The 15761-nt window shown below is 39.3% G+C and overlaps 1 protein-coding gene across 1 annotated transcript in view; it reads left to right on the top strand.

The window, feature by feature from the left end:
• Nucleotides 1-9789, top strand: part of LOC102178183 (ankyrin repeat domain-containing protein 26-like) — a 51434-nt gene extending 41645 nt beyond the window's left edge. The window contains exons 17-21 of the mRNA XM_005688105.2: nt 628-776; nt 4035-4204; nt 5450-5678; nt 8377-8422; nt 9569-9789. Of these exons, the coding sequence (XP_005688162.2) occupies nt 628-776; nt 4035-4204; nt 5450-5678; nt 8377-8422; nt 9569-9702 (728 nt within the window). The 3' untranslated portion in view covers nt 9703-9789. The remainder of the gene's footprint in view (nt 1-627; nt 777-4034; nt 4205-5449; nt 5679-8376; nt 8423-9568) is intronic.

Here is a 15761-nt window from a genome sequence, read left to right as displayed (position 1 = left end):
TATATCCATTCTTTTTCAGTTCCTTTTCCCATATAGGTGACTACAGAATATTGAGTAGAGTTCACTGTGCTCTACAGTAGGTCCTTATGGTTAGCCAAGGGCAAAGGTGGGGAGGAGGGATAAACTAGGAGTTAGGGATTAACATAGACATACTATTAGATAGAAAATAGTTAAGCCACAAGGGAATGGCCTCAGTTTTCTGCTGAGCTAGGAATCTGTTGGGAAGATCTGAGCACTGGTTGGAATATGTGAAGATCTCTGAAGTTAATAGAAGCCTCTAATAAAGAAAAAGGGAAAATGTTCCATAGAGTGGAATTTTCCACCATTTGTCCCACATTCAAACCCATTTCTTTCTGGTTGTGAGGTAATGAAGCTCTGCAGATCTATTGGGAGGAGCAGGGCGTGGACAGCAGGTCTGCATCTTTTGTCCGAATAACTTAATATCAGAAAGGCCGGAAGGTGGCCCCTTCCGTGTCTGTAACCAAATTCAGTGAGGAGGGAAAAGAAGGCGAGTTGCTGTCTGTGGTGATAGTTTTCAAAGTACATATGTTGGAGTTATCTATTCTTAATGTAACGGAATAGTAAAGTGATTTGATAAACTCAGTGACAGAGTGTCTTACTAGGCAGTTGTGAGACAACTTCAACAAGAACTGGCTGATGCCCTGCAAAAGAAGTCTATGTCAGAGGCTTCACTGGAAATCATGTCAAGTTATTGGGCTAAATTAGAGGCTGAGACACAGGATTTCAAGAACAACTTACATCAACCCACAAGTCAGGTATGTATGAAACTGACGTGTCAACAGTTGATATGTAGGATGAAGGGTTTTAGGACACTCATTTTCATGGTCAGCTTTCTTTTGTATTTTTGTTACAAGTAATTAACTACAATTTTCTTATCTTTATAATGCACTCATTTCTTAATCTCTGACTTTCATTCTGCCATTTGCATTATACATTTTTTTTCTTATATTATTTACCCTTAGGAAAGTTGAGAATTGTGCCTCACTGCTCACACAAGTTGAGAGACATTTTTTTATTTAAAATAATACTTTTTTTTTTGTAGTGATAGCTGTATTACATAATGAGGCTAGCCAGATAAAATCAAAGGATAATGTTTAATGGAAGGTTCCAGAAAATTATCATTTCTCATCTTTCTTTTTATGACTGGCTGTAGAGTTCTGTATTTATTTATTTCATGGATTTCAGAATAACTTGTGCAGAAAGGGTATTCCAAAAACCAGGTGAAATATAGGCATTGCCTTCTTTCCTTTTCATTTTAAGTATATTGCAAAAGCATGGAGGTTCTCAGATGATGTATAGTACGTACATCCAAACTAGAGAATTAAGAAGATTATCTAGATCCTACCATTGGATTTTTTTTTAAAGCTATTGAGAAATAATTCACATATCATAGAATTCACCCACTCAACATGTGTAGTTCAGTATCTCTTAGTCTAGAGATGTGTCACCTGTGACCACAGTCAATTTTAGAGCCTTTCCATCACCCTGCAAAAGAAACCCTGTATCCCTTAGCCACCCCCTATGGCCTTCCATCCCTCAGCCCCAGGCAACCCCTAGTCTAATATCTGTCTCTGTAGACATGCCTGTTCTGGGTATTTTATATGAATGCAATCATACAATATGTGCTTCTTTGGGATTAGCTTTTCTCACCTGACGTCATGTTTTCAAGGTTCACCTGTGTGATTGCACGCATCAGTTCTTCTGTTTGTTGTTTGTCAATCAATCAATAGTATGCGGCTAAGCCATGTGTCCATCATCAGTTGATGGAGCTTTGGGTTGTTTGCACTTTGGGGCAATTAATAATGCTGCTGTGAATACTGATTTACACATTTTTGTGTGGACATGTTTTTATTTCCCTGTGGTTGAATTTTATCCTCAGAGGTAACTGGCTGATTTCAGCTTTCTCTGCCCTTGCTCAGGCTATGCTTACAGTTTCTTTTCCCCTTGACTGCTGCTGCTGCTGCTGCTGCTGCTGCTGCTGCTGCTGCTGCTAAGTCGCTTCAGTAGTGTCCGGCTCTGTGTGACGCCATAGACGGCAGCCCACCAGGCTCCCCTGTCCCTGGAATTCTCCAGGCAAGAATACTGGAGTGGGTTGCCGTGTCCTTCTCCAATGCATGAAAGTGAAAAGTGAAAGTGAAGTCACTCAGTCGTGTCTGACTCTTTGCAACCCCATGGACTGCAGCCTATCAGGCTCCTCCATCCATGGGATTTTCCAGGCAAGAGTACTGGAGTGGGGTGCCATCACCTTCTCCGTTTCCTCTTGACTAGGCCTCCATTATTTGAGACTTGGTGCCCAGTCTCTCCTCCTTCGTGGAGCTTTCCTGAATGTCCACCTCTCATGGAGCCTTTTCACTTCAGCCATTGTTATCTAGTCTCTGAGGAAGAGTTTAACCCCTAATTTTACACTGTTGCCATTTTTTTCCATGAGGGGGAATCTTGTCTAAGTATACATTGGTGTTATAGGGAATATTTTAAGATATGCATCGCACTTGTCTTGCATAAAAGGACAGTAACAAAGGATTATAAGAATGAGGCATTTTTTGTTGTTGCTGTTCAGAAAAATGTATGGATCATCTCTGTAAACTATTAGGAGATGGGATATCTTTATCTTTGCAAATCATTTCTCTTTGGATTGCAATTCAAATTAGCAAAAAGTCTTTGTAGTTCAGAAAAAGGCTTATGGGATTAGACTCTGTATTTATAAGATTTATTAATTAGAGTCTTATTCTCACAGACTTCTTTTGGGAGGCATTTATTAACTTAGCCCTAGATAACTCAATATAGTATCCCTTAAACTACTTTAAAACCCTGGGTCATTAAGATGGGGGAAGGATTAAGAGACGTTCTACTGAGAGGGGCCTTGTAGTCATTTTATGGAGGAAAGATAGAAAAATATTATTGTAGAACAATAAAAGAGTATAAAATCAAGTGCAAATGTTGTTTGACAAAGATGACAGTGAAGAATATATTTTGTGAATCTTGGTGGTGTGAACATCTTTCTTGATTCTCTGAGTAATCCCTGGTCCTACATTCTACAATACACATACCACCCTTTTAGTTTGATCCTGGGTTTGAATTAGGCTGTGCTTAATCCACATTCCTCATTACCAAATAGTCTCATTTTCTTCTTGAAGAGTGATGATTTTCCAGCAGAGCTGGAAACTGCATCTTCAAAATGTCTGCATGTGGATGCAGAAAAATCAAGGATTTCAACAGAAGTTAATTTTCTATGAAATGAATGCAAAAGAAATGTGAAAAAACTAGAGAGAAGAAAAAAAAAGTTGGAGCAAGATGTAGTGACTCTCAAAAGTCATATAAACATGAATATGATAGGACACAGTCAAGTAGAGCAGTATCAGCAGGCTACTGAAGAAAGAGTGAGACAGAATCTTAAGCAGAGAAATGAAAAGAAGTCAACCTATCTTTGTAGGTTAATTTGTTGCTCTGTCATGTGCTTGAAGTCACTTTCACTGTATATTACATTTCAGACATATACAACTTGTGTGTTTCCTCTACCTCCCTTAGAGCAGTATGTTTTGTAGGTTTCTGGAAGGGGAGGGCACTTGCTTTCCCTTTAAATATTTCAGTTTCCCCCACAGTTTTCACTGAATTGTCCTATCAGAATGATTCTTACTAGAGAATCCTCTTACTTATAAGACCAGTTGGTATAAAATAAGACCATCAGGAAGAAAAGAAAATATTGTGGTTTAGAACTGATATCATCCTCTTGAATTATTCTAAAGTTGTCTCGTTCAATTTTTAAGATTTTAAGTTGATCCTCCTATTCTTTGAATTATCAGATTATATAAATACTACTATAACAGTCATTCCACTTTAGTTTTATAATTCATATTTAATTCACTTCACATTGATGATAATTGTTTTAAACTTCTGCTCTTTTTGTTTTCGCCTTTGTAATCACTCTCTGAATCACTGACTCAAAACTAAAGGAAACAAATATAATTTTCCAGGTTATAATTATTTTAAATGTCATCTATTTCAACTTGCCTTAGATACAAGCAGGATCTCAACAGATGGAACTCAGAATTAAAGACTTGGAATCTGAACTGTCTAAGATGAAAACTTTGCAAGAAGATTCTAATAAAGCTGAGTTGGAAAAATATAAGCATCTCTACCTAGTAGAACTTGAAGTTAGAAAGTCATTGCAAGATAAACTAGACAAGTAAGTCAAAACACAGAATCACAGAAAATAAATTTAGGTCATTAATTTGTCTCTAAAGCCTATTTTTATAGAGTGTGGTTTCTGAGATTACTAGGAAGTGAAAGCTAACTGGATAGTCACTGCTGAGGGGGCGCTTTAAGACAAACTATTAGTACTGTATCAAGTTTTTCCACACTATGTAGAGGCATGCTTGTGAAAAGGGGGGAAATTAACACAGGGGTGAAAGGCAGGATAAATCACAAAGTGGCTAGAAATAATATAGTGACCTTACCCAGGGAGTGTGTGGACGATGGAAAGAGCAGATCCCACCTGCAGTGCCTAGTCCAGCTTTCCCCACCATCTGAAAGCAAAGCATTCCTAGGACGCCTTTCATAAGCCAAAACAGCATAAAGCAAAGAAGCAGGTACCCGAGGACACATCCTGCAAGTCGACGCTAAAATGAATGGGCCCAAGTGAAGCACAGGTGATCCCAGACAAGGTTCAGGGCTGTGGCAACTTGATGCTGAGATGTGGGGTGTGGCTCCCAGGGAAGGAGCATGGTGGGGCCAGTTTCCCTGCTTGGGGAGCGTGATGCCTCTCACTCTAAAACATACACTACTGTTTAGAGTTTTGGCTTTTTAAATGAGACCAAAATTTGTCTTCAGATTTTTTTTTTTTTTTTTTTTTGGACCATCAGAAACAGGTGCTGACATAGGCCCATAGTAGAAGTGAAGTAACATAAAGTGGACTTTGGGAAAGCAGGGGATACTTATAATTATTCCTGGGGCTGTTTTAGCTCTTTTCAGTCTCACCCACTGACTTTCTCATCCTCCCCTTGACATTGTGGCTCTAGATGATATCCCAGAGCCAAATGCTTAATTTCTCCAAGGTCATGAGTGAAACATATATACAAGGGTGGTGAAAGGAAACACTTGAAAGTAACTTTGTGGCACGGTGTGTTTCTTCGTCCCTGAACTGTTTCCTGGAGGGAGGTGTGTCCCAGCGGCAGCAGGTGTCACTGTGAGGCCACCTCCCTTTCTCTCTGATGCCCTTTCTCTCCTCTCCCAGCTGTGGCTTGTTACTGGAGGAGCCCCAGACACATGTGTACTTTTTTAGAACAAGGTTACAGCTGTCATTGTTTACAAGAGGTCTGTGCTTTCAGTGTTCAAACAGTTTAATGGGAATTCCATTTACTCTATGGCAACCTTAACAACGCAAATCACTTAGGGAAACATGAACGAAATTGGTGTTTTCCATCTTCCCCAGGACTGATGAGAGGCTGATAGAGACCAGGGCTGAACTTGAGGTGGAGAAGCAGCAGAACAGATCTATACACAGCACTCTTAGCACAAGGCCGGTCCTGGAGTCCTCTTCTGTTGGAAATTTCAATCCTGCTTCAGGGTTCAACACAAATGTTATTTCAAGAGCGAACAGAGGGTTTTCTACCTCAATCCCATGCCCTTCAAATGACAGCATGGAGACTTACTTGACCAAGGTTAGTTCTATTCTATTTTTTTCATTGGGTTTCCGATTTCTGATATGAATGATCCTTGTTTAAAATTTGGTGAACTTCTGCATTGTTTTTTTTTTTTTTTTGACTTATGCGCACTAAGTAAAACCATACTTAACTGTGATAATCAAGGAGACATTTAATGATTTTTTTTGTCCTAGATCTCTCATTTTTAAGAGATACTTATTAAATGTTTAAATTTCTTGAAAAGCTGCATTTAAATTCAACTTTAGAAATGAAATCTTATTGTCTAGTAACCAAAAGTATACGTTCAGATGTTTGATTTACTTTCTAAATTATTTCACTTTGGCAGTGGTTCATAATCATTTCCAGGCTCTGCTGCACCCACCACAGTTTTTCTACCCCTAAGCATAAGTGAATGACTGGCATCTAAACACTAACCACATATAGATGTTTTTTATTTGAAGGAATCCTAGATAAATCCTTTTTGTGAATTAAACAAACTTGTAATACTTAATCAAAGATTAATTTCTGGTTTTAGGTTAACATTTTTTATTATTTTCTTATACAAGAGTACATCTTTAACTGCTATTTTACTTACAGAACTTTGATTTAAATTTCTAAAAAATATCTTGCTAAACAGTTTTAGAATGTTTCTAAGTTTGCAGTTAAATCAAATATTTAAAAATTGTAAATGAAGCTCACTTTTGTCTCTCTTTTGACATCACCTGAATGAATGATGACTGAGATAGCAATGATGGGGAGTCTTTAAATTGCAACTAGTTTTCATTGTGTAGTCATTATAATTAAAATATCCATTTCAGTCAGTGCACATGGGTTTTATGGTTTTGATGGTGTTTTCATGATGTTGATGATGCAGAGAAAAATAGCCTTTGTTAAATGCAGTCGCAACCTGTTTTCTCATTTGGCTTCTTGCCATCATAGAAGAGCAGTCTAAGGTTTCTTCGAAAGCACTGCAGCTATGTTGGGTCTTAGTACTTGAGAGCCTTGAACCTGGAGGACGTGTTTTAGCTGTGCAATCACAGCAGGCCTCCAAACACTTCATACCAAGTCAGACACTTCCCCACGCAGGCCTAAGAGGAGGAAGCAAATGCTTGACCCCGTCCCAGGGGCAGGCTGCCTACTGTAGACCCAAGTTCACGGTGCTGTGGAAACATACATCTTTTCAAAAAGAGATTCAGAACCAAGCAAGCACTTCGTAGTTCCTTCTCCCGAACTCACCTGTTAGGTAAATCTCCTCACTTCTCATAAGGAGGGTAGGAGTATAAGTCCTCCCCTTGAAACTTCAGGCTGAGGAAATGAAGTTCAACTGCAATTTCTGACCAGATTTAGATAATTGAGATTACATGCATACTTTTTGTATATACCAACTGATGATGAGAGCTTGGATAGAAGTATGCTAAACAGTAAACAGAGATCTGTTGTGTGTTTTAAATTTTGTCCTCAATAACCCAAAATTTGGATAATTCATTCTTGACTCATTTTAGCAAGCCAGGTTTTATCTAGAGAAAATGAACAAACATCCTTTTAAGGTTGAATCTCTTCAGTTTTGGCCTGCTTGATCAACTAAAGATTTCTTCAAGTTCCCTGTCCTGTGTCTAAAAAATACTTATGCTTTCTAAATTAACTGTATCAATTGCTACAAATCAGAATTTGATATTGATTTTATTCTTGTTCATGCATTTAAAACACATTTACTTAGAAAGTCATGTCATGCCCACTAGCATTATTGAACTATATAGCATGGTTTTACACATTCATTTTATCTATGTTATTGTTTAAAATCTATGTGTTTTTTTCCTTAATCTGAGGAAATAGCTGGCATAGGACTCTGGACTCAGTAAGAAGGACATTGTTACTTCTTTTGTAGAATTAGGAACCTTGACTAAATCAATGATTCTCATACCTTAAAAAAAGTTTTGTTTTGTTTTGTTTTTCCCCAAAGAAAACAACCTTTCTTTGAAAAAAAAAAAAAAAACTTCTGCATGGAACTGTGTTATATAAAACAGAGCCGAGTATAGAGCCTTTTAGCTAAAGAGTGGCCGAGGCACTGCAGCTGTGACTTCTCTGGTCCTCAACCCTGCAGTGACCCCTGTGGGACCTTCCCCTTCTGTGAGACATAGTTCAGAAACTAACACTTATGAGAGAATCCTTCTTGCTAAACATCTTCAGAATTGAAACTTGCTGGTACATCGTTTCTTGTGTGTAACTTTCTCACCTTTCTGTCTTTTCGTTAAATGGAGAAATGTAAAGAAAATCACAGATGTGTTCTCCTTATTAACATTTGACTTCAGACTTCCTCCATTTGAACACGATCCTTACCAAAAATCAAAGGTCTCAGAAGTACATATTTAGGGCAGGAGCTGTTGGGGGAGAAGATAGTAATTCTGTGGGTCATTCCTAGGATTATGGGTCATTCCCTAATTCTCTGAAATTATGTGTACTATAGACTGATATTTATTGTACTTTTTATCAGATTAATCTAAATAGCATTCATATATATGGTTCTTTTATCTATAAGCAGAATAAGTAGGAATTCATTTTCTTTTATTTATGTGATTTTTTTTTCTACTGAAGTAATCTTGAAGTTAAGTCTAGTCTCTAAAAGTATTATTTCAAAGTCACATTTAGTAAGTTTTATGTCATTCCTATGATAATATCTCGTTTATCTTAAACATAAATAATATTTGACTTATTTCAGATGCAGCAGGAGTTGGACAGGAGTATAACTAGAGAAATAAGAAAAGGTATGTTGCCAAAACATATGAATTAAATTTAGACATTGATTTCTGAAATACTCTGTAAGCAGTAAATGGGATCTCTGTCCACTGTTTGGATAACAGATGGCATATTAAGTATTTCTTCTTATACATAGCTAATGAAAAATGTGAAAGTATGAGCAGTCATAGTGAAAAATATCCTTCTTCCTCATTTATTCATCATGTTCCATAGCTTGAAAAACAATCTCTAAAGGTCTATGTATTTCTTTTTATTTCTGGTTATATCCTTCTTCTACTTCCTCCATCCCTGTGAAACTATCTGCCTACACCTGACACTATTCTCAGAAAACGTGGAGTTCATCAATTTCTCAAGTGTTGGTAGTGGTTAAGGCTAAGAAATCCAGACTCAAGCAGTCACATTTGTGTAGCTGCCACTGGGTGGGTGACTTTAAAATTTCTGTCACTGACTTTGTCACCAGTTTATATTTTATTCTCAGGAAAAGCCCCAAACACCCACATCAATTTGGGTCCTGCCAAAGAATTTGGCCTTATCTCTTTACCACCCTACTCTGCCCCTCAGCTCTGCATCTAACCAGCCAGACTGTGTAGGATCCCACAGGTGCGCTTCCTCATCTCTGGTCCTTGTATGTGCTTCTCCCCTCTATCTCTTGTACATTTCCCTGTCCTTCAGGTAGCTACATATATATCACTTCCACCAAAAAGCTGGCAGTATTGACACAAAGCTGGCTGTCCCTTCTGAGTGTTCCTTGTGCCATCTTTTATATCTGTCTTTGTATTTATGACTCCATATGGAGATTACCTGTTTATTTTTCCAGTTTGCATTTCATCTTTCAGGGTGGACTGGGTCACCTTCATCTTATAATTCCAGTGCTTGTCACTATGCGCACCTTTGCACATAGTTACTGAGTAAATGAATGGAGGATGAGAAAACTAGAAACTCTGGTACTCAGTCATATGTGTGACCATGAGCAGATTATAAAATTGTAATCTTGTATTTTATGTCATGCGATCTATAGATATATTTCATTTTCCAGAACACTAGGAAAGGTCTCAGGTTTTTGGGCAGTTGTTTTTGTTTTTTTTTTTTTTACTAATACTTAGTTAACTCAAGTATTTTAGGTAAAGAATATAATTCTTTCCTTTTCTTTCCAGTTGATGCTGAATTTGCATCTGATGCCTTTACAGTGTCTCAGGTATCTGCAGATGGGTCAAATGTGTATGATGAACAAATTTTGAAAACAAAAGCACAGTATACACAGATTTTGAAGGAAAAATTTATGATTTAGAATGATAAATCATTAAAGTTTCCCTACTGGACTGTTTCCATGACATTTCATTGTTTCCCATTAAAGATGATGAGAAAAATCTTTATTAAAGGAAACTATGTTTGTATTACATCTGTATGATGAAAATTTATATAGCATTTTAAGTGATGTTTCTCTGCATCTAACTTACTTTTAAGCAGATTTAAAAACCAACACTGCTGAGTTTTCCATATTCTAAGCAATAGTGTAGTCATACAATCACGTCCGACTGTTTGCAACCCCATGGACTGTAGCCCACCAGGCTCCTCTGTCCATGGAACTCTCCAGGCAGGAATATTGGAGCAGGGAGCCATTCCCTCTCCAGGGGGATCTTCCAGACCCTGGGATCAAACTCGGATCACGTGCATTGCAGGTGGATTCTTTACCATTTGAGTCTCCAGGGACACCCTTTACAAACTCAGACCGAGCCCTAATACCAGCTGTTTAAACAGCACCCAAAGAGCCAGACTTGTCATTAATTTTTAGTGATGTTGATTGATAGCTTTTTTGTATGTCCCACTTTTTATCACTATATATAAACCAAAGATTTAGATACTGATATTATGGCTACCATCAATGTTTTGATGTATTACAATTGTTTATAGAGGCATAAAACTTACTATATGTAACTTTAAGCACAGATTCATAGGTCCTTCCTCATGGATAAATAATGTTTGCCTGAGTTTTCGCCTTTTAAATGAATGAACTTAAATTTTTTTTTTAGTTTTAATTAGAGGATAATTACTCTACAATATTGTGATGGTTTTCTGCCATACATTTACTTGAATCGGCCATAGGTATGCACATGCCCCCTCCCTCTTGAACCTCCCTCCCACTTCCCTCCCCTTTCCACCCCTCTAGGTTGTCACAAAGCACCAGCTTTGAGTTCCCTGCATCATACAGCAAATTCCAAAAAGACACATGTGCCCCAGTGTTTATTGCAGCACTGTTTACAATAGCTAGGACATGGAAGTAACCTGCTGCTGCTGTTGCTGCTGCTAAGTCGCTTCTGTCGTGTCCCACTCTGTGCAACCCCATAGATGGCAGCCCACCAGGCTCCTCTGTCCCTGGGATTCTGTAGGCAAGAATACGGGAGTGGGTTGCCATGTCCTTCTCCAATGCATGAAAGTGAAAAGTGAAAGTGAAGTCGCTCAGTTGTGTCCGGCTCTAAGAGACCACATGGACTGCAGCCTACCAGGCTCTCTGTCCATGGGATTTTCCAGGCAAGAGTACTGGAGTGGGTTACCATTGCCTTCTCCAATGGAAGTAACCTAGATGACCATTAACAGATGAATGGATAAAGAAGCTGTGTATTATTCAGCTATAAAAAGGAATGCATTTGAGTCAGTTTTAATTGACTTTTGATTTACTTTTGGAGACTGTTAAAATTAGAGAAAGTTCCTCATGGATAAATAAGATTTGCTTAAGAATTTCGCCTTTTCTTTACCTATCTACCTATCTAGCTATCTATTTTTGCTTTGCTTTTTGGAAAAAGTCTTGGGAAAAGACTTTTCATTTTGGAAAAAGCACCAGACAAACAAACATTTTCACAAAACTCCCTTATCTCCCATATGTCCACCTGAGGTACCATTTATCCTTCCTATATGGTATTTGTTCTCCCATAAGTATCCCTCCTCACCCAAATCACCTGTTTTTTACAAGATGCCTTTTTCTCCTGCTCCCTGTCATTTATTAAGTAGTATATCAACTCCCAGTAATTGCAGTAATGCTGAAGAAGCTGAAGTTGAACAGTTCTATGAAGACCTACAAGACCTTCTAGATAATTCTAGATAATCTGGGTGTTAATACAAATACCCAAAAAAGATGTCCTTTTCAGTATAGGGGAGTGGAATGCAAAAGTAGAAAGTCATTAGATGCATGGGGTAACAGGCAAATTTGGCCTTGGAGTACAAATGAAGCAGGGCACAGGCTAACAGAGTTTAACCAAGAGAATGCAGTGATCATAGCAAACACCCTCTTCCAACAACGCAAGAAAAGACTCTACACATGGACATCACCAGATGGTCACTACCGAAATCAGATTGATTACATTCTTTGCAGCCATTCAGGTATGATCTAAATCAAATACCTTATAATTATATAGTAGAAGTGTCAAATAGATGCAAAGGATTAGATCTGATAGACAGAGTGCCTGAAGATTATGGATGGAGGCTTGTGACATCGTACAGCCCCAAGAAAAAGAAATGCAAAAAGGCAAAATGGTTGTCTGAGGAGGCCTTACAAATAGCTGAGAAAAGACAAGAAGCTAAAGGCAAGGGAGAAAAGGAAAGATATACCTATTTGAATGCAGAGTTCCAAAGAATAGCAAGGAGAGATAAGAAAGACTTCCTCAGTGATCAATGCAAAGAAATAAAGAAAACAATAGAATGGGAAAGAATACAGATCTCTCAAGAAAATTAGAGATATAAAAGGAACATCTCATGCAAAGATGGGCACAATAAAGGACAGAAATTGCCGGGGTCCAGCCCCGGTGGATCCAGGGAATTCAAAGGGTAGATGGAGTCGGCGAGGAAGAAACTTATTTATTTATTAATATAAGATTAGATTAGGGAGAAATAGTGTAGTAGGAAAATTAAGTGGAGAAAGAAGGCTGAATAACTTGGTTTACGTGGGAAGCCAATAAAGTTCCAGACAAGGAGCTTGCACCATCTACGTTAGGCCACCGGCGTCCTCTTGAATATCGGGGGGTGCCCCGCCTTGGGCTCCCCCTCGCGTGGATCTTAAAAGCCGGGACCAGTAATTAACATGGTGAGCCTCCACGCCCCAGATGGGAATTCAGCCAGAAACTAGGAGACACGGGGGAAACCAGTCCAGCGACTTGCCCGTCCTCTATTGTTCAGAGGGCCTTTTATACTTTTTGATTATACATAGAGATCAGTGGGTAACACAAAGTTATGCAGCGTTAGCAGCCCAGATCTTATCAAAACCAGGATTTTCTCTCTGCATACCTAGTTGTATACACAAGTCTTAGGTAATTTACATCATCTTCTGGCCAAAAGGGCCAATTAACATTTTACAGCCTTTTTTCTGATAAGGGTTTGTCAACCATAAGACTTATTTGTGTTGATCTTCCCAAAGTCTGGTGCACTCTCAGAAAGCACTAAATAAAGTTACATTCTTACATAGCAAGGACACAAGAGGAGTGCAGTGATATATAACAAAGAGAAAAGTAATTAACTCAAAAGTCTAGTGTTGCTAACATCAAAACTATTATATATCTTTTTCCATATCCAGTTTACATTGATTAACATCCTCCCAGGTGCCTAAAAGATAAAGAATATGGAGGCCTGGCGGCAATCATTGAGTCAATAGTGAAAACCCGTCACCAATACGATTTTTAGCTCTTTAGAAAAGGCTCTGTATCTTTAAGATGCTTTAAGCTTTGTGCCTCTCGTGTTTGGGGGGCTGTAAGCAATTCACAAGCTGTAAGAGATCCAGGGGAACCTGTTAGGCAAGCTAGAGAGTTATCAGAGGGGGTTTAACTGAAACATCCCTTTCAAATGCAGAAGACTAAAACCCTGATTTGACTTTTTCCAGAGAATATCAGAAGAGTGGAAAAGCAGGTAGATTCTTATTTGGGGGGGGGGGGGGTGGATGCTCAGGAAATTCCAGGGGGAACCCCTGAAGCTTGATCACGTCCTTGCGTTTTGTCAGGCTTCCTTCCTCATGACCTTGTCACGGGTGGGATTCCTCACGCTGGCTCCTGGCAAGAAATGGTATGGACCTAAGAGAAGCAGAATATACTAAGAAGAGGTGGCAAGAACATACAGAAGAACTATACAAAAAAGATCTTCATAACCCAGATAAGCATGATAGTGTGATCACTCACCTAGAGCTAGACATCCTGGATGTGAAATCTAGTGGGCCTTAGGAAGCATCAATATGAACAAAGCTAGTGGAGGTGATGGAATTGCAGTTGAACTATTTCAAATCCTAACAGATGATGCTGTGAAAATGCTGCACTCAATACACCAGCAAATTTGGACAACTCAGCAGTGGCCACAGGACTGGAAAAGGTCAGTTTTCATTTCAATCCCAGTGAAAGCCAATGCCAAAGAATGTTCAAACTACTGCACAATTGCACTCATCTCACACGCTAGCAAGTAATGCTCAAAATTCTCCAAGCCAGGCTTCAACAGTACTTGAACCATGAACTTCCAGATATTCAAGCTGGATTTAGAAAAGGCAGAGGAACCAGAAATCAAATTGCCAACATCCATTGGATTATCAAAAAAGCAAGCAAGTTCCAGAAGTACATCTACTTCTGCTTTATTGCCTACGCCAAAGCCTTTGACTGTGGGAATCACAACAAACTGGAAAATTCCTAAAGAGATGGGAATACCAGTCCACCTGACCTACCTCCTAAAAATCTGTATGCCGGTCAAGAAGCAACAATTAGAACTGGATGTGGAATAACAGACTGCTTCCACATCGGGAAAAGAGTACGTCAACGCTGTATATTGTCACCATGCAAATTTAACTTAAATACAGAGTACATCATGTGAAATGCCAGGCTGGATGAAGCACAAGCTGGAATCAAGATTGCTGGGAGAAATATCAATAATCTCAGGTATGCAGATGACACCACCCTTATGACAGAAAATGAAGAAAAACTAAAGAGCCTCCTGATGAAAGTGAAAGAGGAGAGTGAAAATACTGGCTTAAAGCTCAACATTCAGAAAACTAAGATCACAACATCTGGTCCCACGACTTCATGGCAAATAAACGGGGAAACAATGGAAACAGTAAGACTTTATCTTTTGGGGCTCCAAAATCTCTGCAGATGTTGACTGCAGCCATAAAATTAAAAGATGCTTACTCCTTGGAAGAAAAGCTAGACGAACCTAGTTATCATATTAAAGAGCAGAGAGATTACTTTGCCAACAAAGGGCCATTTAGTCAAAGCTATGGTTTTTCCAGTAGTCGTGTATGGATGTGAGAGTTGAACTATAAAGAAAGCTGCTACTGCTAAGTCACTTCAGTCGTGTTCGACTCTGTGCAACCCCACAGACGGCAGCCCATCAGGCTCCCCTGTCCCTGGGATTCTCCAGGCAAGAACACTGGAGTGGGTTGCCATTTCCTTCTCCTATGCATGAAAGTGAAAAGTGAAAGTGAGGTCACTCAGTCGTCTCCGACTCTTCACGATCCCATGGACTGCAGCCTTCCAGGCTCCTACATCCATGGGATTTTCCAGGCAAGAGTCTTGGACTGGGGTGCCATCGCCTTCTCCAAAGAAAGGTGAGCACTGAAGAATTGAAGCTTTTGAACTGTAGTGTTGGAGAAGACTCTTGAGAGTCCCTTGGACTACAAGGAGATCCAACCAGTCAATCCTAAAGTAAATCAGCCCTGAATATTCATTGGAAGGACTGATGCTGAAGCTGAAACTCCCAATACTTTGGCCACACGATGTGCAGAACTTACTCATTGGAAAACACCTTGATGCTGGGAAACATTGAAGGCAGGAGGAGAAGGAAATGACAGAGGATGAGATGGTTGGATGGCATCACTGACTCAATGAACATGAGTTTGAGTAAGCTCCAGGAGTTGGTGATGGACAGGGTGGCCTGGCACGCTGAAGCCCATGGGGTCGCAAAGAGTCCGATAGGACTGAGTGACTGAACTGAACGGACTGATATCAATTCCCAGTTGTAGTCACCCCTTCTGGTCACATTTCTTTGTGAACTTCTGCATGTTATTGTTATTGTTATTTTTACCTTGCTCAGTCATGTCCAACTCTTTGCGACCCCATGGATTGCAACACACCCTGCTTCCCTGTCCTTCACCATGTCCTGGAGTTTGCTCAGAATCACAGCCATCAAGTTGAAGATGCCGTTGAACCATCTCATCCTCTGTCGTCCCCTTCTCCTCTGTCCCTCAGTCTTTCACAGCATCAGGGTCTTTTCCAGTAAGTAGGCTCTTCACATCAGTGTCCAAAGTATTAGAGCTTCAGCATCAGTCGTTCCAATGAATATTCAGGGTTGATTTCTTTTAAGATTGACTGGTTCATTCTCCTTGCTGTC

This window comes from Capra hircus, chromosome 13, assembly GCF_001704415.2.
Source record: "Capra hircus breed San Clemente chromosome 13, ASM170441v1, whole genome shotgun sequence".
Classification (NCBI taxonomy): Eukaryota; Metazoa; Chordata; class Mammalia; order Artiodactyla; family Bovidae; genus Capra; species Capra hircus.
Note: the sequence above shows the minus strand (reverse complement) of the source record. Positions and strands in the feature narration are given on the sequence as shown.